Source organism: Symphalangus syndactylus, chromosome 6, assembly GCF_028878055.3.
Source record: "Symphalangus syndactylus isolate Jambi chromosome 6, NHGRI_mSymSyn1-v2.1_pri, whole genome shotgun sequence".
Classification (NCBI taxonomy): domain Eukaryota; kingdom Metazoa; phylum Chordata; class Mammalia; order Primates; family Hylobatidae; genus Symphalangus; species Symphalangus syndactylus.
Window position 1 is genome coordinate 53,337,908 of NC_072428.2, and position 27,615 is coordinate 53,365,522.

The 27,615-nt window shown below is 45.0% G+C and overlaps 1 protein-coding gene across 3 annotated transcripts in view; it reads right to left on the reverse strand.

Annotated features, from left to right (window-relative positions):
- The window catches only part of FCHSD2 (FCH and double SH3 domains 2), a 342,640-nt gene continuing 315,025 nt past the window's right edge, over nucleotides 1–27,615 (reverse strand). For all 3 annotated transcript variants that reach the window (XM_055282851.2, XM_063641345.1, XM_055282853.2), the window contains 7 exons: nucleotides 16,745–16,879; nucleotides 6,679–6,762; nucleotides 6,381–6,558; nucleotides 5,850–6,070; nucleotides 4,691–4,820; nucleotides 4,138–4,220; nucleotides 1–2,127 (listed from right to left, as the gene is read on the reverse strand). In XM_055282851.2, coding sequence (XP_055138826.1) covers nucleotides 2,044–2,127; nucleotides 4,138–4,220; nucleotides 4,691–4,820; nucleotides 5,850–6,070; nucleotides 6,381–6,558; nucleotides 6,679–6,762; nucleotides 16,745–16,879 — 915 coding nt within the window. In that variant the 3' untranslated portion in view covers nucleotides 1–2,043. The remainder of the gene's footprint in view (nucleotides 2,128–4,137; nucleotides 4,221–4,690; nucleotides 4,821–5,849; nucleotides 6,071–6,380; nucleotides 6,559–6,678; nucleotides 6,763–16,744; nucleotides 16,880–27,615) is intronic.

The window sequence follows — 27,615 nt, forward strand, 5'->3', positions numbered from 1 at the left end:
CATAATTCCATTTTTTTATTATTCAACATTTTATACATAATAAATACAAACTTTTTACAGCCACTGTAAAGAAAGCACATCTGCACAGAGGCTCCCTCCGAGCCCTGAGCTGTGCACTGTGGTGCTGGATTCCATATCCTGGATGGAGGGGTTATTTTTTAAAAAGGAGGCATATTTTCACAACTTTGTTTTTTAAAATAAAATTAGCAGCTCTTCCAAAAAATATTTTAAAATACAACAAAAGATTTCAAATAACCATTTGAGGTTGTGGAAAACCCAAATTCAAGGACAATTTGGCTAGCTAAAGACAGAATACAAGACTGGGTGGCAAGAACTGCTCTATTTAATAAGCATTTGAAGATTTTTAATATGTTAGCAAACTTTAAAATCTTAAAAAAACCACCCTTTTAATTTCTTTTTTAAACTTAAGAATAAGTTTGATAAACACAAAAGACCTCAAATAGATCAACAGGTTAAGAAATGTAAAAAACAACAACGAAAAAAACCCCCAAATCATGGAGAAGATTCATCAATGGGTATTGTCACTGAAGTGATCAAAGAACTAAACATTCCTTCAGTTATGACCTTACTTTTGGTCAAAAATCCCATGGGGACATTTGGCGAGCATTTCAAGTTTTTTAAGATTCTTAGGAGGGATGGAGTTTTCAAATCATAACACAACTTTTAGATTAAATTCTGCAAATTTGATTTCTTAACCAAGGAAAAAAAAAAAAAACCACAACCGGCAAACATCCCTTAGTCGCTAGGTATTGTGCTCCCTACCTTCTACAGGAGCGGACAGCGGACAGTCAGCACCTGACTTGGGGGCACCTGCTGCTGCAGGCTTGCTGGCCTGCAGAGAAGGCCACTCCTGGCTTTCCCTGTGACACACAGAAGACACTTGTCTTTTCCTGGTCAATCTGTACTTGTGCAGGATGCGCAATCCTTCAGTCCTTTCTCTTAGAAAGCTGGTTTCCTCCACGGGCCACCAGGTTCTTCCTTCCACGGAAATGTCAGGGTAGTGGGACCTGGAAGCTGCATTTTCCACCATAGCAGTTGGTCTGGACCAGCCACAACCTGGCTGTCTGGGCCGGTCTGCTGGCTTGGGAATAAAATAATGCCAGGGGCGTCCCCAGTAGAGAAGCTCAACAATGCAGGTATGTGTCCTCAACTTATCTAGACATTCGGATTGTAAGGATACTGGTAAGAAGAGTATATGCTGTAAAAATTAAGATGAAAAATACCCAAATACAAAAGAACATTATATTGGCTAATTTCAGATCCGGAAGTTCCATTTCTGCTTTAGCCACAGCCTCCTTTCTATTAGTCTATGTGATAAACAAGATGTGGCTACTAGTTCAGCCCCTCCATATTAGCTCTGCTAATTCTAAATGAATGGCACAGATATTAATATGAAGGACACTGTTATTTTAAGTCTGTTAGTTGTGGAAGAGATGTGCATTAATGCAATTGGTGCTAAATTCAGGGCAGTCCAATTTTTCCCAATAAGGTTTCACTTTCTCAGTCTGGGGACTAACCTTGGGGAGGAGCCAGCCTCTCCTGAAATCCCTTCTTCTGTTTCCTTATGTAGCCAACATGATCTGATTAATTCTCAATCAGATGAGCAAAAGCCACTTGAAGAAAGATGAGAATCTTTGCCACATCCTTGTGGTCACAGTAATATACTGTACGAGTGCACATGATCAGTAATTTTGGGACTGCGCCCTGGAATGAGGCCTGGTCTTGAGTCTCATATAAAAACAGACCGCTGCTGGGCATGAGGGCTGCCCCCCTCTTTGCTCCTAGGATCCACTAGGATTTATGCTATGGTAGGAGAAATGACATAAAAAATGACAACAAAAAAAAGGCACGCAATATTCAAAACGTGGGAGGAGTCTACCAGGCCACCCAGTCACACATAATCCTCCTTGTTTTTTTGCTCTGTTCAAGAGTCATCATCATGCAAAGGTGCCTAAAAAACAAGACTGGCCAAACTCCAAGCCTGGCCTTGATTGTAGCAGTAATGGATGGGCAAGCCCATCATCACACCAGTGTGATTTCCACATCTTCAATCTTCTCTGCTGGCCTTCGGTGATTCTGTGTAGGTGGAGGGGGAGCTGCCCGGACCTGAGCAGGAAACAATTACGTAGTTTTTCAGTCAGTTCCTGACTCAGTAGCTGAAGCATCCCCAAAATCTAATCACTCATCTGTCCAAGGACTTGGGCACCCTAAGGGTCTCAGAAATGTTGTGAGCACATGCTTTCAACCTAGTCTTCACTATTTCCTACACTGAGAAGCAGTTGTTCTCAATGAAATATCAAGCCCACAAATCAGCTTCTTGCCTAGGCTAAAAACTTCATGGGCACAAGAGTCCCATGACTAAGATCCTAGCACATCCTCCAAAGCGAAGGTCTGGTTGGAAGCAAGGGAGCTCTAATGCTTAGAGAAATGAAACATTTCAGCATGTCTTGGAAAGAGAGTTACAAAAGATAAGGCTAGAAAGGTAGGATAGGGTTAAGTCGTGAAGGGCCTTGTTAAACCATGTCTAAACATCTGCTTTAAGAAGAAAGAAATAAATAAATCTGTGCTTTATTCTGTAGGCAAAAGAGAAGTTTTTGGTGGATTTTAAGCAATATCAGATCTGTGAAAAGATGACTCCAGTAACAACTGGAGAAAAGATCAGAGGCAAGCAAGGGTCCAAGTAAGAAGGCAACTTAGGAGACTTTTGTAATCCTCTGAATGAGAGTTAACAACAGCCCAAATGAGAGTACTGGCAGTAGGGGAAGTAGAGAAGTGGAAAGATTTGCGAGCTTCCTGCAAGGTATACCTGGCAGGATTTGGGAATGACTGTGGGAGGCAGGGGCGGGAGGTATTAAGAATGATGCCAGAACACCAGTAGGATGGGGGTTCCATTTACCAAGATAGGCAATATGGGAGAAGGAACATGTCTGGGAGGGAACATAACTCATTTTTGCTGAGTTTTGGGGATCTGGGACATAAACTGAGATATCCACAAATCTGAAGCTCAAGAGAAGAGATCAGATTGGCAGTTATAAATCTGAGACTTGCTGGTATATAAATGGTTATCATAGCTGTGGAAGTAGATGAGGTCATTCGGCAAGAGTGCTTTCAACAACTTCAAGAGAAGCAGCCCAGGGACAGAACCATGAGAATTATCAGCAGAGACGGGTGGAGGCAAGGCTGCAAAGGTCCACAGAAAGGTAGGACCAGAGAGGAAGAAAGCAAATGAGGCAAATGTAGAGAAGCACATCAGCCCACTGCTCTCTGTTCCCACTCTTACCCACCAGTCCATGTTGCCACCACCTCTTTCTTGGATGCTGCTCCAGCCTCCTAATCGCTCCCTATGTCCTTTCTGCCACCCTCCATCCATCTGCCTCTTAGCTGCCATAGCGATGCTTTAAAAATGCACCAGCCACAACACTGTCCAGCTTACCCCTTTACAATGGCTTCCTACCTCATTTGGGATAAAGACTCAAGTCGTTAAGAAGGCACTCAATACATATTTGCTGAATGAATGAAGCCAAAGGAAGCCAGTGGTAAAGGAACGGTATCAAAAGCTAATAGAGGTCAAGGAAAATAAAACTGCAAAGAATGCAACTGGATTACCAATGTGCAAGTTATGACCCTGGAGTACAGTCGTGGGTGGAATGCAGATGGCAGTAGAGTGAAGGGTGAGGAGAGGTAACTTTGCAATAAGATATTCACCCGGAGAATAAATGCCTTTTAAGGCCATGAAGTTAGCTTATTATTTCATCTCAGTATTCCTCAAAGAGGCAAATAGAGGCCTGTAAAATTAAATGCTTACTGAAAAAAGTGTTTCACAATTAGCCTGCTTTAATGCTCATAAAGCTTGTTCTAATCTAAATCACTTTCATAGCCATCATCCTGCAATCTCACTGTGGCTCAGTGAAAAAAGTTCCAGTGTAGATTAAATGTTCCAAGATGACTTGATTTCTATGGCCTTCCTTTTCAATAGCTCTTTTTACCTTCCCAAACCCAGTTCATCCTTGTTTGGCATAGTCAGTAACAACATGGGGGTCACAGGGAAACATTAATTCCTTACTTTCAATTTGGAAGAACTATGCATTCTATAATCCTGCAAGATCAGAGACTTACAGGTCGCAGTTTGCCATATGAGGTCTCAGGAGTATGCCTTGATGCCTGTGAGAATCCTGGTGACTCAGCATGAAGGCTTTTTTCTAAGGGAGAAAACCAAAGAAGCTCATTTTACTTGAGTTGTTGAGCAATAAAAATGCTGATGCAAGGCTGGCATGGTGGCTTGAGCCTGTAATCCCAGCACTTTGGGATACTGAGGTGGGAGGATTACTTGAGGCCAGGAGTTCAAGGCTGCAGTGAGTTATGATCCCGCCACTGCACTCCAGCCTGGGTGACAGAATAATACCCCAAATACAAAAATTAGCTGTGTGTGGTGGTGCATGCCTGTATTCCTAGCTACTAGGGAGGCTGAGGCAGGAGGATCACTTCAGCCCAGGAGTTAGGTTGCTGTGAGCCATGATCATGCCACTGAACTCCAGCCTGGGTGTCCAGCCTGGGTGACAGTGAGACTCTGTCTCCAAAAAAAAGCAAATGCGGTATTTTGCCTTTCAGGCGAATATGCAGGCTTCTGAAGTGAAAATGCATTTAGACCCATGCCCAGGAGAACCCTTACCGTTTGCTGAAGGAGACCGGGGAAAGTACAGGGAGCTCCTCTTATCTGGGCTGGGGTAGGGGCTGCTGGGAGGCTGGTCGTACAACGGCAGTGGAGGCAGGGAGGCGTGTGGCTTGGGGGAAGGAGAGATCTGCAGCAAAGGGAAGCGAGGTTACCCGGTGCTCCCCTCCAGGAAGGAGAGCCTGGCTGCTTCTCTGACTGCTCCGTACTCATCCCTTTTCCCTGAAGCTAAGCTGACTGTTGAAACTTGTCAACCTCATTAGAGGCAACTGAGCATTAAATAACCACCTCAAGCCCCAATTTTGCATTGCACTTCACTTTTTCCTCTTACAGATCTCATCACATTACTGATTTTAGTTTATCTTAAACAGTTATCAAGTGAAGCCACTCTCTAGGGTTCTATTGAAAATGTACCAAATTAGTCAATTCAGTAAACTTAGCAAAGAACAACAACAAAAGGAACAAGTTGGATTTTTTGGGGTGAAGATAAAATACTTTGCTGAATTTCTGACTTCCCCAGGTTTTGTGCATGTTAGGCTAAGGTGTCACAATTACCATGCAAACAAGATCGGCAAACACGTTCCTTCTTCCTCTACCTGTCTGGCCTGCAGTGATAGATCCCTGAGGGGACAAACTAAGCTCTGACTGAATTAGAGGTTCCTTTAAAGGCTGTTTCCCTGTGATGAACTAAGTCTAGGGTCATTGAGTGGGGATTGGGGGCTCTGGCAGCCTCATTAATTCTCTGAAATAGACTGGCAGGACCTGGACTAGGCAAGGAGGCTCTGACAGTGAGGGAGAGAGAGAGCCAGCTAAGAGTTTTACTACGTAAATTAACCACAGAGCAACGCCTTCCCTCTTCGGTTTGTTTCTTTCTCTCTACCAAAACGATCTTTGGTATGTCACATATAATTTGGCATTTTGGTTAACCAATTCAAGGAAGAGAATGTGGGAATATGGAGGTGTGGGAGGATGGCCATATTCCACAAGGGACTGACTGACAAGTCTCTGGTTTCCCAAATTCAGTTGTGCAGACACTGGCAACCAAGGACCGGTGAGGGTAAGGCAGAAATTGCAGCCCACTTTTGTGTGGATCCACAGACCCTTGGGGAGCAATTTTCTTTAAACATCTTTTAATTCAACTGTCTCCCCTCTCAGGTACCTGAATCTCTCTCATCCATGGAGTGTCACCATTTTCTGAGGCTGAAAGTTCTTCCACTAGCACCGATGGGAAAACTCCAATACGCCCATTGAATTCCCCTTCCCAGAAGCCATCGTCATCTTGGTTTTCTTTGTTCAAGATACGGATTATTGCTCCCTCAGGAAAAGATAACTCATCATCTGTCTGGCCCTCGTAATCATAAAGTGCTTTCACAAAACAGACTAGGGAGCAAGAGAAAAACAAATCTGGTAAGATAATTAACAGTCGGTTGCTTCTGCAACCACCCCTATGCTCACATGACAACTAAAAGAGCATCATACAGAATAGGATTAAAGTTGTAATTTTTCTTACTCACTGATGAATGATTAACTTTAGGGTTCTACTGTGCAGGACAAATGTGACCATATAAAGAAAAGCATATTATAGGACAGGAGGAAAGTTGTGCTTTTTATCCCACTGAAGGCTTACTCTAGGGCAATACAGTTTAGGTCAAATGTGACCAAATAAAGAGTGCCTTGTTTCAGTCTTTACCACTGGCATCTCCGTTGAGGCTGCCTGAAACGAGTTCTGCTTCCGTGGAATTGCTGGACGTGTGTGACCGACTGTCCAAAGCGGCCAGGGACTGCAGCATGCTCAGGAGGCTGTTCGAGGTGGGAAACTGTAAGTACTTTTCTGGCACATAACCCACTTGGCCAACTTTATTTCGAGCCTGGGTAAAAGACATGTGACAAAACAAGTTTACACACACAATTTAGACAGGGCACAACAAAGACCAAAACAAACTCCTAAAAATGTCACAAGAAGGGGCGATATGAGCAAAGGAATATACCTTTACCCAGTCTTCCATATCTCCATCTTCAATCACTTCTAACACCTCATGTTCCTCAATGGTCAACTCATCTGGTTGAGAAGCCTGCAATGTAGGATGGTCATGGACAAAATTAAAAAGGTTAGATAAGGAGCAGATGTGAGCTGATCATGACAAAAACTGGGGATCAAAATATTGAAATGATTTTGAGAAACATGTTGAACATGAAAATTTAAATGCTGTAAAACTTTCATAATGAGGTGAAGTTTTACTTTAAAAAACTAAACAGAATAAAACCATAACAAAAACTCAAGAAACTGAATCCTCAAGAGGCAATGAGGTTCAATGAACAGAACATGTGAGCCTGGGCAACACAGCGAGACCCCCATCTCTACCAATAAATAAATAAATAAATAAATAAATAAATAAATAAATAAAATTAGTCAGGCATGGTGGAACGTGCCTGTAGTCCCAGCTACTCGGGAGGCTGAGGTGGGAGGATCGCTTGAGCCTGGGAGGTTGAGGATGCAGTGAGCCATGAGCATGCCACTGCACTCCAGCCTGGGCAACAGAGCGAGACCCTGTCTCTAAAAAAACAAACAAACAAAAAAAGAGAGCACTTCCTGGAAGTAGAGGACCTGGGTTCCAACTCCAGCTTCTGTATCAAGTTATTCAACTTGATGCCTCCATTTCTTTGAAATGACAATCCTGCCATTTTCTGGAGGATGTGAGTCAATGTGGGATGAATAAGCACAGAAGTGTGATGATTTGAGAAGCAAAGGCAAAGGAGAAGGCACTGAATTGGAACTGCTACCAGAGGGCTCCCATGGACAAGCATGCAGTGAAAATGCAAAGAACTATGTACATGAATTTGGTGATAGTGGGTGCAGTGCCTAGGATTGATCTGGAATCACTGTAAAGCAGTGGCCAAAAGAAGAAAATTGTAGGAAAGGAGATGATTGAGATCAGTCATGGTTTGGATTTCTTATGCTCCAACTTAACTGTGTGGAGACTGAGATCATCCATTTGCATGCTACTGTACAAGCTGCTAACCATAATGGTTTTATTATCCCTGACAGCAGCAGTCCACGAGCATCAGCCACCCACATGTTGCTCTTGAGACTGCCAAATCTGTAAACGCTCTGAGGCTCCACAGAGGGGCTGGAAAGTCCGTGTGGCTTTGCTTCCTAACAGCCTTGCCTGTCATGTGTAATAGGCAGGGGCCTGCTGGCTTCTGGCTCTCTAGAAAACAGTCTTAAAAGCTTTCCCCAAGTCCCAAGATGGGTTAAAACCATCACCTAAAACCATAAAGTTTTTAAAATCTCACAATCTCAAAATATAAAATTAACTACAAGTTACACAAAAATAAGGCAAAAAAGGGGTCATTTTCAAGATCAATTTCCCATTTTATGAACATTAAAACATTTCATGAAAATCCAGATTCTGGATGTTGCCATAGCTCCCTGAGACAGAAAAATAATATTGAGGAAAAAACCCCACTCATTTACCCTTGATAGCTTTTCCAATGGAATTCCTTCACTACTCTGAAACCACACTATGCCTTGAATATGCCAGCAAAAGGCAATTTTGTAATAAAAATGTTTTCCATGGCAAGACCTAAAAAGTATCAACACAACCAGATGTTAATGTATGTGACAGCAAACCAGGGAGGTAGTACACTTTTAAATAAACTGCTGCCCTTATAAAAAGCTACGGAGAGGCTGAGTGAGGTGGCTCACGCCTATAATCCCAGCACTTTGGGAGACCAAGGTGGGTGGATCACTTGAGGCCAGGAGTTTGAGACCAGCCTGGGCAACATGGCGAAACCCTGTCTCTATGAAAAATACAAAAAATTAGGTAGGTGTGGTGGCACGTGCCTGTAATCCCAGCTAGCGCCTGTAATCCCAGCTACTTGGGAGGCTGAGGTGGGAGGATCACTTGAATCAGGGAGGCAGAGGTTGCAGTGAGCCGAGATCACACCACTGCACTCCAGCCTGGGTGACAGAGCAAGACCCTGTCTCAAAAAAACAAAAAACAAATAAACAAAAAAACCATGGAGGTCCGTGCAAGTTTTTCAACACTGCAGCACTAGTTGTCCAATGTAAGCAGACACTAGCTTGATCATCCCATCCTAAAGCAGTGATGACCAATTCTTCCACCTAACAAGGTCAAGTTCTTTGCATGGCTATCAAGACCCTGCAGAGTTTGGTCCCTGTGGGTCTCTTGACGCTTTGGCCCCTGCACACTATTTCTATTCTCTGAGCATACCATGTTCATCCTTGCCTCTGTGCTTTTATCAGGTGTTCTTCCATCCAGCAGGTTCTGTTCCCTCTTTCCTATCTGATGAGCAGACTTAGATTACTGTCGGTTTAAGTCCAGCTTCAGTATGTTTTTATGGGCAAGTGACTGTAAGATACCTTTGAACCTCAGTTTTCTTTTTTCCTACTAGAATATAAGCTCCATGAGGGCAGAGATTTTTGTCTGTTTTGATCAATGCTATATCCCAGAGCCTAGAAAAGCCCACAGCACTGATACATGGAAGGTGCTCAAGCACTATTTGTTGAATGAATGGGGTGTTTGATAGTATCTTCCTCATAGGGTTATTGAAGGGATTACAAATAGATAGATACATAGATAGATAGTAGTTACGATTACTTTTGATTTGAGACTGAGCGCATATGTTTTCCCAGACTACTCATGATGAGTAGGCTGCTCCTCCTTTTGCTCTTTTTTTTTGAGACGGAGTCTCACAGTGTTGCCCAGGCTGGAGTGCAGTGGTGCCATCTCAGTTCACTGCAACCTCCGCCTCCTGGGTTCAAGCAATTCTCCTGCCTCAGCCTCCCAAATAGCTGGGATTACAGGTGCACACCACCATGACTGGCTCATTTTTTGTATTTTTAGCAGAGATGGGGTTTCACTATGTTGGTCAGGCTGGTCTTGAACTCCTGACCTCGCGATTTGCCCACCTTGGCCCCCCAACATGCTGGGATTACAGGCGTGAGCTACCGTGCCCAACCCTCCTTTTGTTCTTAAAAGGCTCTGAGCATCCCCATGACACTGACTACCATGATGCTCTAATGAGTTTGTCCTTGTGAGCTTCCTACTAGAAATAATTAGGGACTATATTTCTTCTCACTTACCCCAACTAAAGACAGTGAGCAGTAAATGGTTATTAAATACACACATGCTCTCATACTGTCTCCTTAAGTCCTACTATCCAGTGACAACCAGAGCTCCATTTCCACCAGTATCTCTCCAAATTTCCTGTATTTCTTTTAAAACAACATGTTTTTCCTGATTATATCATACATGTTCATCATAGAAAAGCTGGAAAATATGCATAATTGAGATCTTATGGTACATACAATTTGGTATCCTACCTTTTAATTTAATATTAGGACATAAGGGTTTCTTCTTATATAGAAAAACTCTAACATAAATTTCAATAAGTTTCATAATATTATATGTTATGGCTATAGTATATGAATGTCTAATTATTCTCATTGAACTGCCGAATTTAAATTTTGTTTAAATTTATTTTTTAGAGGCAGGGTCTCACTCTGTCACCCAGGCTGGAGTGCAGTGCTGTAATCATGGCTCACTGCAGCCTCGATCTCCTGGGCTCCAGTGATCCTCCTACCTGAGCCTCCTGAATAGCTAGGACTATAGGCATGTGCCACCATGCTCAGCTAATTTTAAAATTTTTCTGTAGAAACCAGGTTTTGCTTTGTTGCCCAGGCTGGTCTCAAACTCCCGGCTTCAAGTGATCTTCTCGCTTTGGCCCCACAAACTGTTAAGATTACAGACATGAGCCATTGCATCCAGTCATGAGCTCTATTATCCTCACTGATGTCACTATCAGAATGAGGGCAAGAGAAGGATTCATTTATTCATGCCTTCCTTCTATCATTCAAGTATTCATTCCACAATTATTTACTAATGACCTACTACGTGCTGGGCATTGTCCTAGGGGCTGAAGACACACAGACAAGGTAAACATACAGAGACAAAACTTCTCCCTTCATGGACCTTTAGCGGGGAGTCAAAGAAATATGAAAACTAAGATTAAGTTTGGCTGGGCAGAAGCGCCATATATTATAAAGCAGTACTATATGAAAGGACATTTTTGTGTCCAAAACGTTTCTATATTATGATTTATTTCCTTAGGATGGATGCTAAAAGGGTCAAAAGTTATGAACATTCTTAAGGCTTTTGACTCTAACCTTTTTTTTTTTTTTGAGACAGAGTCTCGCTTGGTCACCCAGGCTGGAGTGCAGTGGTGTGATCTTGGCTCACTGCAACCTCCTCCTCCTGAGTTCAAGTAATTCTCCTGCCTCAGCCTCCCTAGTAGCTGAGATTACAGGTGCCCGCCACCACGCCCAGCTAATTTTTGTATTTTTAGTAGAGATGGGGTTTCATCATGTTGGTTGGGCCAGTCTCGAACTGCTAACCTCAGTGATCCACCTGCCTCATTTTCCCAAACTGTTGGGATTACAGGCGTGAGCCACCATGCCCGGCCAACTCTAACCATTAAATATAGCTTTCTTTGTTCTCACCAGATTATTCGAGGCCTCCTTTTTGGTCTGGACTATAAGAATTATGATTAGGCTTAAAGTCAGTCCCTCTGTATCCTAATCTGTCCTCTAGAATATCTATACCATAACTAGGTTAGCTTCTTAAAAGTCCAATCTGATTTCAGGCCATCTAAGGATCTTCCTAGCCAGGATAAAAACCAAACCTCTAAGTCTGGTACCCAAGGCCCTTTACTATCTGACAACAAACATCTTTGTGCACAGCCCCTCTGTTCTCCTGCTCCTACACCACTGAATTTAACATTTCCTGAACACCCCACACTCTCACCACACTCTGTCTCTATACCTGCTGTTCTCTTTGTTTTTTTTTTTTTTTTTTTTTTTTTTTTTTTTTTATTTTTCTTTTTTATTTTTTTTATTTTTTTTATTTTTTTTTGCATACAAAAACAATAAACATTTTCTAAAAATACATACAAACAAAAAGATGCGTATCAAACATATTAGGAAGGTTGCACATGGGAAGTCGGGGAATAGAAATGGGGGTGGGAGTTAAAATAAATGAGAGAGGGACTTTATATGGATCAGTGATAATAACTCAATCCTCTATTTGACGAAGAAGAGGGAGAAGGAAGAGGAAGAAAAAGAAAGTGGGATAAAGGATCAGAAAGGGAGGAAAATAGAAAAAATTAGAGTATGACTCCAGGGTAGACCTGTTTTGTTGTCATTGAGTTGGTTGGCTGGTTTGTCTGTTGTATTCTTCATGTTTCGCCAAGTTGGCCAGACTGGTCTCGAACTCCTAGCCCGAAGTGATCAACCCGCCTCGCCCCCCAGAGTGCCGGGACCACAGGCGTGAGCCACCACGTCCAGCCCCCACATTGCTTCTGGCCTCCGTGGTAGACCTCCCAGACGGAGCGGCCAGGCAGAGGAGCTCCTCACTTCTACCCAGACACGGGGCGGCCGGGCAGAGGGGCTCCTCACTTCCCAGACGGGGCGGCCAGGCAGAGACGCTCCTCACTTCTTCCCAGACGATAGGTGGCCGGGCAGAGGCGCTCCTCACTTCCCAGACGATGGGTGGTCGGGCAGAGGCGCTCCTCACTTTCCAGACGATGGGTGGCCGGGCAGAGGCGCTCCTCACCTCCCAGACGATGGGTGGCCGGGCAGAGGCGCTCCTCACCTCCCAGACGATGGGTGGCCGGGCAGAGGCGCTCCTCACCTCCCAGACGGGGCGGCCGGGCAGAGGTGCTCCTCACTTCTTCCCGGACGGGGCGGCCGGGCAGAGGCGCTCCTCACTTCTTCCCGACGGGGCGGCCGGGCAGAGGCGCTCCTCACTTCTTCCCGGACGGGGCGGCCGGGCAGAGGCGCTCCTCCCCTCTTCCCGGACGGGGCGGCCGGGCAGAGGCGCTCCTCACTTCTTCCCGGACGGGGCGGCCGGGCAGAGGCGCTCCTCACTTCTTCCCGGACGGGGCGGCCGGGCAGAGGCGCTCCTCACTTCTTCCCGGACGGGGCGGCCGGGCAGAGGCGCTCCTCACTTCCTCCCGGACGGGGCGGCCGGGCAGAGGCGCTCCTCACCTCCCAGACGGGGCGGCCGGGCAGAGGCACTCCTCACTTCCCAGACGATGGGTGGCCGGGCAGAGGCGCTCCTCACTTCCCAGACGATGGGTGGCCGGGCAGAGGCGCTCCTCACTTCCCAGACGGGGTGGCTGGGCAGAGGCGCTCCTCACTTCCCAGACGGGGCGGCCGGGCAGAGGCGCTCCTCACTTCCCAGACGGTGGGTGGCCGGGCAGAGGCGCTCCTCACTTCCCAGACGGTGGGTGGCCGGGCAGAGGCGCTCCTCACTTCCCAGACGGTGGGTGGCCGGGCAGAGGCGCTCCTCACTTCCCAGACGGGGCGGCCGGGCAGAGGCTCTCCTCACTTCCCAGACGGTGGGTGGCCGGGCAGAGGCGCTCCTCACTTCCCAGACGGGGCGGCCGGGCAGAGGCGCTCCTCACTTCCCAGACGGTGGGTGGCCAGGCAGAGGCGCTCCTCACTTCCCAGACGATGGGTGGCCGGGCAGAGGCACTCCTCACTTCTTCCCGGATGGGGCGGCCGGGCAGAGGCACTCCTCACTTCTTCCCGGATGGGGCGCCTGGGCAGAGGCGCTCCTCATTTCTTCCCGGACGGGGCGGCCGGGCAGAGGCGCTCCTCACTTCTTCCCGGTCGGGGCGGCCAGGCAGAGGAGCTCCTCACTTCTTCCCGGACGGGGCGGCCGGGCAGAGGCGCTCCTCACTTCCCAGACGGGGCGGCCGGGCAGAGGCGCTCCTCACTTCTTCCCGGACGGGGCGGCCGGGCAGAGGCGCTCCTCACTTCCCAGACGGGGCGGCCGGGCAGAGGCACTCCTCACTTCCCAGACGATGGGTGGCCGGGCAGAGGCGCTCCTCACTTCTTCCCGGATGGGGCGGCCGGGCAGAGGCGCTCCTTACTTCTTCCCGGATGGGGCGCCCGGGCAGAGGCGCTCCTCATTTCTTCCCGGACGGGGCGGCCGGGCAGAGGCGCTCCTCACTTCCCAGACGGGGCGGCCGGGCAGAGGCGCTCCTCACTTCTTCCCGGACGGGGCAGCCGGGCAGAGGCGCTCCTCACTTCTTCCCGGACGGGGCGGCCGGGCAGAGGCGCTCCTCACTTCTTCCCGGACGGGGCGGCCAGGCAGAGGCGCTCCTCACCTCTTCCCGGATGGGGCGGCCGGGCAGAGGCGCTCCTCACCTCCCAGACGATGGGAGGCCGGGCAGAGGCGCTCCTCACTTCCCAGACGATGGGTGGCCGGGCAGAGGCGCTCCTCACTTCCCAGACGGGGTGGCCGGGCAGAGGCGCTCCTCACTTCCCAGACGGGGTGGCCGGGCAGAGGCGCTCCTCACTTCCCAGACGATGGGTGGCCGGGCAGAGGCGCTCCTCACTTCCCAGACGATGGGTGGCCGGGCAGAGGCGCTCCTCACTTCCCAGACGGGGTGGCCGGGCAGAGGCGCTCCTCACCTCCCAGACGGTGGGTGGCCGGGCAGAGGCGCTCCTCACCTCCCAGACGGTGGGTGGCCGGGCAGAGGCGCTTCTCACCTCCCAGACGGTGGGTGGCCGGGCAGAGGCGCTCCTCACCTCCCAGACGGTGGGTGGCCGGGCAGAGGCGCTCCTCACCTCCCAGACGGTGGGTGGCCGGGCAGAGGCGCTCCTCACCTCCCAGACGGTGGGTGGCCGGGCAGAGGCGCTCCTCACTTCCCAGACGGTGGGTGGCCGGGCAGAGGCGCTCCTCACCTCCCAGACGGTGGGTGGCCGGGCAGAGGCGCTCCTCACCTCCCAGACGGTGGGTGGCCGGGCAGAGGCGCTCCTCACTTCCCAGACGGTGGGTGGCCGGGCAGAGGCGCTCCTCACTTCCCAGACAGGGCGGCCGGGCAGAGGCGCTCCTCACTTCCCAGACGGTGGGTGGCCGGGCAGAGGCACTCCTCACTTCCCAGACGGTGGGTGGCCGGGCAGTGGCGCTCCTCACTTCCCAGACGGGGCGGCCGGGCAGAGGCGCCCCTCACCTCCCAGACGGGGCGGCCGGGCAGAGGCGTTCCCCACCTTCCAGATGGGGCGGCGGCCGGGCAGGGGTTGCAATCCCAGCACCCTGGCAGGCCAAGGCAGGCGGCCGGGGGGTAGAGGCCGCCGCGAGGCCAGATCACGCCACCGCACTCCAGCCCGGGCAACACCGAGCGCTGGGTGAGCGAGACTCCGTCTGTAGTCCCAGTACCTCGGGAGGCTGAGGCAGGCAGAGCACTCGGCGTCAGGAGCCGGCGACCATCGTGGCCAAGATGGCGAACGCGTGCCTGCATCCAAAGGAGAAAAGGCAGGCAGCGGCGGCGGGCACCCGGCGTCCCAGGCAGTCCGCGGCGCGGGCAGCAGCAAAGCGAGTAGATTGTAGCCTGGGCCAGAGAGGGAAAGAAAGAAAGAAAGAAAGAAAGAAAGAAAGAAAGAAAGAAAGGAAGGAAGGAAGGAAGGAAGGAAGGAAGGAAGGAAGGAAGGAAGGAAGGAAGGAAGGAAGGAAGGAAGGAAGGAAGGAAGGAAGGAAGGAAGGAAGGAAGGAAGGAAGGAAGGAAGGAAGGAAGGAAGGAAGGAAGGAAGGAAGGAAGGAAGGAAGGAAGGAAGGAAGCTGTTCTCTTTGTTTAGAAGGCTCTTTCCTCTCCCTACCTTCTCACTGCATCTAGAAAGGTCTTACTTAAATCATGACCTAATTTAAATGCCACCTCATCTGTAAAATTTCTCCCAACGATCCAGGTAGAATTAGTGGCTCTACCTTTACTATAAATCTTTTCACACTTGTTCTATTTTCCAGTTTAATATTTATCCCTTCATAGATTGTCCACTCCTAGAGGGGAGAGATGTCATATTCATTCTGGCATCCCCCCAGTGTATCACATATTGGGCACTCTATTCAATGATTAACTGACTAAATAGATGTTCATAGTCTATTTAACGCAGGGATGTGCCTGGGATATGCCAACAGAGAGAATGTTGAATGAATGTGAACTGTTTAAAATCACTCGGACACTTAGGAATCTCTCTATTTAAGGACCTTAAATTTTAGTTCTGGGACATTCAAGTAAATATAATGGGAGGTGGTATCAGGAAACAATTCCAATGCTAGTTTTATAATACCCTGTAATACCTTTCCAAGTATCTGAGAAGATGATTTTAAATTTTCAAAAGATTATCAAAATGATTTACATTGGAAAAAATGCTAACACTTTCAATGGACAGGAAGTATTATGAATTTAAATATAAAATGAAAGGATGTTAAACTCAAAACAAGTCTGGGAATCACTGATATTGAGGTTACCAAACACTGCCACCTTTTGGCTACACGGGGATGTGGCGGGGGAGTGAATCTGTCTGGTGCATGACAGGTGGATTCTCTCTCCAGGACCTTCCCTTCTGATAGCCTTCCACATTGCCCCTTCTCGCACATGCCTCCACCAGAACAGGGGCAAGAGAAGATTCATGTATTCATGCCTCCCTTCCAACATTCACGTATTCATCCCACAATTATTTACTGATGACCCACTATGGCTGGACATCGTCCTCGGGGCTGAAGACACACAGACAAGGTACACATACACAGACAAAATTTCTGCCTTCATGGACCTTTAGTGGAGCATCAAAGAAATATGAAAATAAATAAGATTAAGTTTGGCTGGGCAGAAGTGCTATATAATAAATAAAAGAGGCAATGGGATAACAAGTAGTGACCGAGGAGTTGGTTATTTATTTAGGTGGTTATGGGTGACCTTAAGAAGGAACTATTTGAGCTGAGCTTCATTGAGGAGCAGGGGACAACCAACTGAGATTTGGGGAAAAAAAGAGTTCTAGGCAGACGGAGTAGCAAGTGAAAGACGTCAAGTCAGAGCCTAAACTCATCACCATTCTGTTATGTTGCCCCAATATTAACCTAATAACAATTTTATGCTAAGTGAAGCTTGAGAGACTGGATGGATACAGTCATGTGTATCTTCAGAGTTAATCAGAATTTAATAACAGTATGTTGGAGAAATACAAACCTTGTAGGAATAAACAACTTTGCAGGTGAGTGGATAATTTCTTAAGGTGCCAGAAGGGCTGGAACTGCTGTCATCGAAAACATCCATGTTATCTTCAAACTCTTCTCCTTCTTCTCTTTCGGTATCTGCATTAAGCTAAGAAAAATTAGAAACCATTGGCTAGTTTCCTTACTTCAGGAAAATGGTTGAAAGCCGGAAAAACACTTAAAACCTGATTGTTTCAAAATGTTAATTTGCCTTTTAACTCTGCATAGAAATGACTATCTTTCGCACTTACATTTTTCATGTTATGAAAGAACAGAGTTTTTTTTTTTTTTTTTTTTTTTTTAGATGGAATTTTACTCTTGTCACCCCGGCTGGACTGCAATGGTGTCATCTTGGCTCACTGCAACCCCCGCCTCCCAGATTCAAGCAATTCTCGTGCCTCAGTCTCCCAAATAGCTGGGATTACAGGCACCCACCACCACACCTGGCTAATTGTTTTGTATTTTTAGTAGAGATGGGGTTTCACCATGTTGGCCAGGCTGGTCTTGAACTCCTGGCCTCAAGTGATCCACTCACTTCGGCTTCCCAAAGTGCTGGTATTGTTACAGGTGTGAGCCACCGCACCAGGCCTAGGACAGAGATTTTTATTTTATTTTATTTTTGAGACGGAGTCTCGCTCTGTTGCCCAGGCTAGAGTGTAGTGGCGTGATCCTGGCTCACTGCAAACTCTGCCTCCTCAGCCTCCGAAGTAGCTGGGACTACAGGTGCCCACCACCACGCCTGGCTAATTTCTTGTATTTTTAGTAGAGACGGGGTTTCACTGTGTTAGCCACAATGGTCTCGATCTCCTGACCTCGTGATCCGCCTACCTCAGCCTCCCAAAGTGCTGGGATTACAGGTGTGAGCCACCGCGCCTGGCCAGGACAGAGATTTTTTTTAAATCAAGAAGGAAGTTTCTGTCAAATATGTAAGAAATATTTATCAGTGTCCTTTCACTTTTCACTGTTAAGTACTGACTGACAAGGGCCTCTAAATTTTAACTGATCCCGTTAGTGAACATTAAAAAGGTTTCAGGCCAGGTGTGGTGGCTCACGCCTGTAATCCAAGCACTTTGGGAGGCCAAGGTAGGTGGATCACTTGAGGTCAGGAGTTTGAGACCAGCCTGGCCAACATGGTGAAACCTAACCCCATCTCTACTAAAAATAGAAAAAAAATATAGTCAGGTGTGTGGTGCATGCCCGAAATCCCAGCTACTGGGAAGGACTGAGGCAAGACAATTGCTTGAACCCAGGAGGTAGAGACTAAGTGAGCCAAGAAAGATTGCACCACTGCACTACAGCTGGGGTGACACAGCGTGACTCTGTCTCAAAAAAAAAAAAAAAAAAAAAAAAAAGGTTGCTAAGTGCTACCAAGGATGTGGAGAACAGGATTTCATCTGTGGCTGGTAGAAATGTGAATTCATACATCCTTTTGAAAAAACAACCTGTCCACTGAAATTAAAAACTAAACATACCATTGATCTAGCAATTCCATTTTTATGAATACATCATGGGGAAATAAAAGCACCAAGGTGTAAGACTATGTATTTTAAGATGTTTACTGCAACACTGCCTGTAGTGACAAACACCTGGACACAATCCATATGGCCATCAACAGGGGAATGTTTGAATGCACTCTGATGTATCCATATTATAGATAAATAACACTCATTAAAAATAAAGGTCGCCGACCGGGTAAGGTGGCTCATTCCTGTAATCCCAGCATTTTGGGAGGCCGAGGGAGGCAGATCACAAGGTCAGGAGATCGACACCATCCTGGCTAACACGGTGAAACCCCATCTCTATTAACAACAACAACAAAAATTAGCCCAGCATGGTGGCATGCGCCTGTAGTCCCAGCTACTTGGGAGGCTGAGGAAGGAGAATTGCTTGAACCTGGGAGGCAGAGGTTGCAGTGACTGCACTCCGGCCTGGTGACAGAGCAAGACTCTGTCTAAAAACAAAACAAAAAATAGAAAACAAAACAAGAAAAAAATAAAGTTTGCCAAGTATGTGAAAAAACACTCAATATCACTAAAGAAATGCAAATCAAAACCACAGTGAGCTACCATCTCACATCAGTCAGAGTGGCTTTTTTTTTTTGAGATAGGGTCTTGCTGTGTTATCCAGGCTGGAATGCAGTGACACAATCACGGTTCATTGCAGTGTCGACCTCCTGGGCTCAAGCAATCTTCCTGCCTCAGCCTCCCGAATAGATGGGACTACAGGTGTGCAGCACCACGCCTGGCTAATTTTTGTTTTTGTTTTTTTTTGGTAGATAAGGGGTTTCACCACGTTGCTTAGGCTGGTCTTGAACTCCTGGGTTCAAGTGATCCTCCCGCCTTGGCCTCCCAAAGTGCTAAGATTATAGGAGTGAGGCATCATGTCTGGCTGAGAATGGCTATTATTAAAAAAGTCAAAAAATAACAGATGCTGGTGAGGTTATGGAAAAAAGGAATGCTTATACACTGCTGGTGGGAGTGTAAATTAGTTCAGCCACTGTGGGAAGCAGTGTGGCAATTTCTCAAAGAGCTAAAAACAGAACTACCATTCAACCCAGCAATCCCATTACTGGGCATATACCCAAAGGTACATAAATCATTCTACTATAAAGACACATGGGCAGGAGTGGTGGCTCATGCCTGTAATCCCAGCACTTTGGGAGGCTAAAGTGGGTGGTGCCAAAATGGCGAAATCCTGTCTCTACTAAAAATACAAAAATTAGCCAGGTGTGGTGGTGTGTGCCTGTAATCCCAGCTATTCAGGAGGCTGAGGCACGAGAATTGCTTGAACTTGGGAGGCGAAGGTTGCAGTGAGTCAAGATTGTGCCAGTGCATTGCAGCCTGGGCAACAGAGCAAGATTATCTTAAAAAAAAAAAAAAAGACACATGCACACATGCACGTGTATATTCATTGCAACACTATTTATACTAGCGAAGACATGGAATCAACCTAAATACTCATCAATGACAAGTTGAATAAAGAAAATGTGGTACATATATACCATGAAATACTAGGCAGCCACAAAAAAGAATGATGTCTTCTGCAGGAACATGGATGGAACTGGAGGCCATTATCCTTAACAAACTAATACAGGGACAGAAAACCAAATACTGCATGTTCTCACTAATAAGTGGGAGCTAAATGATGAGCACTCATGGACACAAAGAGGGGAACAACAGACACTGGGGCCTACTTGAAGGCAGAAGGTGGGAGGAGGGAGAGGATTAGAAAAAATAACTATTGGGTACTAGACTTAGTACCTGGGTAGTGAAACAATTTGTAAAACAAACCCCCATGACACGAGTTTACCTATATAACAAACCTGCACATGTACTCTTGCACTTAAAAGTTTTTTAAAAATTGAGTTCAAGACTAGAAAGCCCAGAAATAAACCTTCACATACATGATTAAATGATTTTCAACAAGGATGCCAAGACCACTCAGTGGAGGAAAGGACAGTTGTTCAACAAATGTTGCTGGAAAAATTGGATACCCATATGCAAAAGAATGAAGTTGAAATCTCACCTTATACGATACACAGAAAAAATTAAATGGATCAAAGACCTAAATCTATGAAACTTTAAAAGAAAACATAGGGGAAACATTTTATAACATTGGATTTGGCAATGATTTTTTTGGAGACAGAGTCTCGCTCTGTTGCCCAGACTGGAGTGTAGTGGCGCGATCTTGACTCACTGCAACCTCCGCCTGCCAGGTTCAAGCAATTCTCCTGCCTCAGCCTCCCAAGTAGCTGGGACTACAGGTGCATGCCACCACACCTGGCTAATCTTTTGTATTTTAGTAGAGATGGGGTTCTACCGTGTTGCCCAGGCTGGTCTCAAACTCCTGAGCTCAGGCAATCCCCCCACCTCAATGAGTTTTTAAAATATGATACCAAAAGCATAGGCAACAAAAGAAAAAAACAGATAAATTGAACCTTATCAAAATAAAAAATATGTATGCATCAAAGAACAACATAGTGAAATGGCAACCCACAGAATGGGATAAGGTATTTGCAAGTTATATATCTTAAAAGGGACTAATATCCAGAATATGTAAAGAATCCCTAAAACTGACCACCACCAACAAATAATCCAATTAAAAATGGGCAAAAGGTTTGAAGAGATATCTTTCCAAATAATTTATATAAATAGCCAATAACCACATGAAAATATGCTCAACATCACTAATGATTAGGGAAATGGAAATCAAAACCACAATGAGATACCATTTCACACCCATTAGGATGCTATTATATATATTTAAAAAAACCCAGAAAATAACAAGTGTTGACAAGGATGTGGAAAAATTGGAACTTTTATACACTGCTGGTAGGAATGTAAAATGGTACAGCTGCTATGGAAAAACAGTAACATGTTTCTTCAATAAGTTAAACACAGAATTACCACATAATTCAGCAACGCCATTTTGGGTATATACCCAAAAGAACTGAAAGCACAGACTTGAACAGATATTTGTAAACCAATGTTCACAGCCACATTATTCACAAAAGGTAGAAGCAACTCAAATGTCCATTGAGAGATGAATGGATAAGTAAAATGTATGTATATAACACAAACCAAATAAAAATGTGGTATACATACATATAATAGAATATTATTGTCTGTCTGTCTATCTATCTATCTATCTATCTGGTTAGAGACAGGGTCTCACTCTGCCGCCCAAGCTGGAGTGCAATGGTGCGATCATAGCTCATTGCAGCTTTGAACTCCTGGATGCAAGGGATCTTCCTACTTCAGTCCCCCAAGTAGCTGGGACTACAGGCACATGCCACCATGCCCAGTTTATTCAGTCTTAAAAAGGAGGGAAATTTTGACACATGCTACATATGACATGGGTGATCTTTGAGGCCATTACGCTAAGTGGAATAAGCCAGTCACAAAAAGATAAAATATTCTGATTCTACTTATATGAGGCATGTAGAGTAGTCAAATTCATAGAGACAGAAAGCAGAATGGTGATTGTCAGAGGCTGCATGATGGGGAGTTATTGCTTAATGGGCAGAGAGTTTTACTTTTGCTAGATGAAAAGAATCCTGGAAGTGGGCCAGGCACAGTGGTTCATGCCTGTAATCCCAGCACTTTGGGAGGCCGAGGCAGGCAGATCACATAAGGTCAGGAGTTCGAGACCAGCCTGGCCAACATGGTGAAACCCTATCTCTACTAAAAATACAAAATATTAGGCCAGGTGCGGTGGCTCACACCTGTAATCCTCGCACTTTGGGAGGCCAAGGCAGGCAGTTCACCTGAGGTCGGGAGTTCGAGACCAGTCTGACCAACATGGAGAAACCCTGTCTCTACTAAAAATACAAAATTAGCCAGGTGTGGTGGTGCATGCCTATAACCCCAGCTACTCAGGAGGCTGAGGCAGGAGAATCACTTGAACCTGGGAGGCGGAGGTTGCGATGAGCTGAGATCGTGCCATTGTACTCCAGCTTGCCTGGGCAACAAGAGCAAAACTCCGTCTCAAAAAAAAAAAAAAAAAAAAAAAAGACTAAAAATTTGCTGGGTATGGTGGCAGGTGCCTGTAATCCTAGCTGCTCAGGAGGCTGAGGCAGGAGAATCACTTGAACCCGGGAGGTGGAGGTTGCAGTGAGCCAAGATCATGCCACTGTACTCCAGCCTGGGCGACAGAGTGAGACTCTGTCTCAAAAAAAAAAAAAAAAAAAAGAGTTCTGGAGATGGATGGATGGTGGGGATGGTTCTACAACGATGTGAATGTACTTAATGCCACTAAACTTACACTTAAAATGGTAAATTTGTATATTTTACCATACACATGAACAAACATGAAAAGCACACTCCTTTCTGAAATGTAACACAAGGAAAATAATTTTTTAACCCAGTTTCAAGGTATATTACCCATCATAGCTAAAAGGCATTTATTCATTGAAAGGGCATTGAGTAAAAAATGAGTTAGATCCACAGGCACTTACCTAGAGCACTGTCCGTGATATACTGAATATAAATAATATTTATATGAGCATACATATCTGACAGGGGAAGGCAGAATGAGAAGAATAAAGACTGGAGAATAGATGAAATGACTGACTTGCTTTTTATATACATCTATACTCTTTGAACTATTAGAATACGCATGTTTTACTTTTTAAATTAAAAACCTAATAAAGAAGAGACAAACAGCCTCAAATATTTGTTTCTTGCTTGCTACACACAAGCACTTATTTGGCTGCTTTTTCCCATATTCAAACAGACAAAAGCACCAATGTTTACACATTTAAGGTTACAAAGAATGGACAGGCAGGATTGGCCTTCATAGGAGAGCCATTAATTAATTAAAGTATCAAATAATTACTGTTATGTAGAAAACTATGCTAGCCTCTTTGATGGATAGAAAACGAAGGACACAGTGTCTCCTTCCAGTGGTTCACAATCTAGAGTGAAGGATACTAAAAGGAGAGGTCAAGTGCATGGCCCTGGGAATGCAGAAGAGGCCACTGGAGAGGAGTCAGGGAAGACTTCCCGGGATATGACGAGTCCAAAAGTACAGGCTGCCTAGCTGTCAAGTTCTACTTTTTCATGAATTAAAGGGCTTTCTCTTGAGTAATTATCACTGAAGTTTTAAAACTGACTCTCCTCTTAACCACTGTTTCCCTAATAAAATTCTATAGCACTGTATACATGTATCAAAATGTCCTTCTGTATCCCATAAATATGTATAAATATTATGTGTCAAATAAAAATAAAAGGGAAAAAATCCTACAGAATTGTGGAGAGTTCCAGAATAATAAATTATACCTTTTTCCTGACATATTTATTGCCACCATTTCAAAGCTGCTGAAATATTCTCATTGATAACTTCATTGAAAATTCTCCACAACTGAGTGAGGAAATCCTGTGCTATTTCTTACAAATTATTCATCTATCATCAGTCAGGTCGGTGGCAAAACAGTCTCACATCATATTGAGTCTTTGCCACTCAATAGTTAGAAGCAAAATATTCAGAATCACAGACTTACAATTCTATTGTTTTCCAACAGGGCATTGTGCCACATAAAAGAATCATGCTAGAAATTGCCATAAAATTAACTTCAAACATATTATATATACTTAGAAGACATTGCCTTCATATTCTAGGAAAGGTTACAGGCATTTAAAAAAAAACAGTGGGTATTGCAAAAATCAAAACAAAACACCCATACATTTATAAAAATGTGGGTAGAACAAGTTTCCAAAAATATACATGTACTGTGCTTTGACACTGGGAATGAATCCAAAACATTTTATCTTGGCAACCTGGTTGATACTAAACATTCCTTTTTTCCTCCTTTATTTGGAGTTGTATTTTGGATTCCCATGGAAGGCAATAAGAAGGCTGCAGTGCCAGCAATAGGGGTCACTGTCATATGCTTCTGCATTGCTCTAGCTGCTTTCCAAAGCATGTCATCACAGAATAATTTCTTCCTTTTTCCTCTTCCACTCTTAACTGAACTGTTACACTGTTTTCTTGACCCAGCATTTCTAAAATCACATGCTTCCTCGATGTTTCTTAAGGACTGCTCTCTCATCCCCTTTTCTTCCTGTCACTTGACAGAACTTCAATCAAAACTATTCTTTCTAGCCATACTAACGTTTATCCTTTCTTAGATGTTGTAAAATGCTTACTCTTTTTTTTTTTTGAGATGGAGTTTCACTCTTGTTGCCCAGGCTGGAGTGCAATGGTGTGATCTCGGCTCATTGCAACTTCTGCCTCTTGGGTTCAAGCAATTCTCCTGCCTCAGCCTCCCGAGTAGCTGGGACTACAGGTGTGTGCCACCACGCCCAGCTAATTTTTTTTTTTTTTTTAGTATAGACGGGGTTTCACTATGTTGGTCAGGCTGGTCTCGAACTCCTGACCTCAGATGATCCAACTGCCTCAGCCTTCCAAAGTGCTTGGATTACAGGCGTGACCCACCGTGCCTGGCCAAAATGCTTACTCTTATTGCAGAGGCAGGCAAGATGATCTTTTTGAGTTGGTTTTGGGAGCCATCTTCTTGTACTCATTAAAAAAACCTCTGAGGGGCTCAGCTTCGTGGCACAATCATGAGGTAGAAAGCAGAGTCCTGGGGTCTGGCCAACTTGGGTTTGAATGCTGACTATGTCATTTACTTGTTGTGTGACCTTGGGCAAATTATTTAACTCCTCAATTTCAATGGCCTCGTCTCTCTAATGAAAACAATTACTTCTTCACAGGGTTAGCATAAAGATTAAATGAAGTAAAATATTTAAAACCCCTAACACATGTTTGGTGCATAGGAGGTACTTAATAAAGCATTAGCTTTTGTTTTTACAAAGAAGGGAGAATCCAGATAAAGAATCTAGTAATACCTAATACAGAGGAAGACAGCTCCTCAATATTTACTAATAGAACCTCTCAACTCCATTGGACAGAGAAGTAATCACAGTGGACATTATTCCAAATACAACATGAGTAAGTTATCAAAGATGATGTTAACCAAAGGAATATAAATCATTCTATTATAAAGACACACGCACACGGATGTTCATTGCAGCACTATTCACAATAGCAAAGACATGAAATCAACCTAAATGCCCATCAATGGTAGACTGGATAAAGAAAATGTGGTACATATACACCATGGAATACTATGCAGCCATAAAGAAGAATGAGATCATGTCCTTTGGAGGGGCATGGATGGAGCTGGAGGCCATTATCCTTAGCAAACTAACACAGGAACAGAAAACCAAATATCGCATATTCTCACTTGTAAGTGGAAGCTAATTGATTAGAACATGGACACATAGAGGGGATCAATAGACACTGGGGCCTTTCAGAGGGTGGAGGGTGGAAGGAGGGAGAGGATCAGGAAAAATAACTAATGGGTATGAGGCTTAACACCTGGGTGATGAAATAATCTGTACGACCCCCCATGACACAAGTTTACCTATGTAACAAACCTGCAATTATATCCCTGAACTTAAAATAAAAGTTAAGAACAAGATGATGCTAAAAATATCAGGAAAATTGATTTGTGCTTCCAGGCAAGATGGAGTATCAGGGATCAGATTTAACATCCTGTCAGAAACAACTGAAAAACTGTTCAAAATATAAGAAAGAACAGTTTTCAAGACACTGGGCATCACTCATGAAGGACAGTGATCCCTGGGGGATGGGAAACAAACAACTCCTACAACATACTGTATGAAGAAAGTTTCTAGGCTATGACATAGGGAGAAGAAACCCAGGCACATGATGTTGATCTCCCTGAACAGAGGAGATGAAACTGGGAATTTAGTAAAGCCAAAGTGGAGAGAGCTCAGGATGTGGAGTACAACAGTCTCCCCTTATGCGTGGTTTGGCTTTCTATGGTGCCAGTTACCCAGTCAACCATGATCTGAAAAAAGTGGAAAGTTCGAGAAATAAACAATTCATAAGTTTTAAATTGTGTGCCATTCTGAGTAGCCTGATTAAATTTTAGTGTTTGACTCTGTCTCCCCAGATGTGAATCACCCCTTTGTCGAGTATATGCAAGCTATGTAAGCTACTTGCCCATTAGTCATTTAGTGGCCAACTCGGTTATCCCGATTGACTGTCACCATATCACAGTGCTTGTGTTCAAGTAGCCCTTATTTTACTTAATACTGGCCCCAAAGCACCAGAGTAGTGCTGCTGGCCTATTGTTATAGTATTCTATTTTATTACTAGTTAGTGTTGTTAATCTCTTACTGTGCCTCATATATAAATTAACTTTATGATAGATATGTATGTATAGGGAAAAACACAGTATACATAGGGTTCGGTATTATCTGCGACTTCAGGCATGCACTGGAGGTCTTGAAATATATACCCCACAGATAAGGGGACTGTAATGAAGAAGAGAGAGATGCGCAGAACTTAGGAAATCTGCAGAGGGTCCTCCTCAAGACTTTGGCTGAGTATTGGTCAGTACATGTATGTGAAGAAATTACCCAAAGCTAGGGCTAGAAGCACTAAAAAGGATTAGGAAAAATAATCCTCAGAACTCACACAGGTCTGAGAATAACTCCTGCTCCCTCCTAAATGAGTAAAAACCTCATAAGGCACAGGGCACCCAGTAGAGTATTAAGATTACTAAGGATACAGAACAGCTGTCCCCAGTCTTTTAGGCACCAGGAACCAGTTTCAAGGAAGACAATTTTTTCCATGGACCAGAGCCTTGGGGCACCATGAGGGAAGGTTTCAGGATGAAACTGTTCCATCTCAGATCATCAGGTATTAGATTCTCATAAGGAAGGTCCAACCTAGATCCCTTACATGTGAAGTTCACAATAGGGTTTATGCTTCTCTGAGAATCTAATGCTGCTGCTGCTCTGACAGGAGGCAGAGCTCAAGCAGTAATGCCCCCTCTCTGGCCACTCACCTCCTGCTGTGTGGCTCAGTTCCTAACAGGCCATGGACCGGTAAAAGGTTCGTTCCAGTCTAGAAGACTAGAACAATACTATAACCAACTTGACTTAATTGATATTTATAGAACATAACCCCTAACAATAGCAAAATATACATTCTTTTTTTTTTTAAGAACACATGTAACAGTTACCAAGATATACATTTATACTGGGTTAAAAAACAAAGCTCAAAAAATTTAAAAGGGTTCAAGTATGTTATTTGACTACAATGGAAATAAACTAGAAATACACAACAAAAAGCTATCTGGAAAAATCTCCAAATATTTGGAAATTCAGTAACACACTTTTAATTACCCATCAGTCAAAAGAAGAAATTAAAACATAAATTAGAGGCTGGGTGCAGTGGCTCACTCCTATAATCCTACCACTTTGGGAGGCTGAGGTGGGTGAATTGCTAGAGCTCAGGAGTTCAAGACCA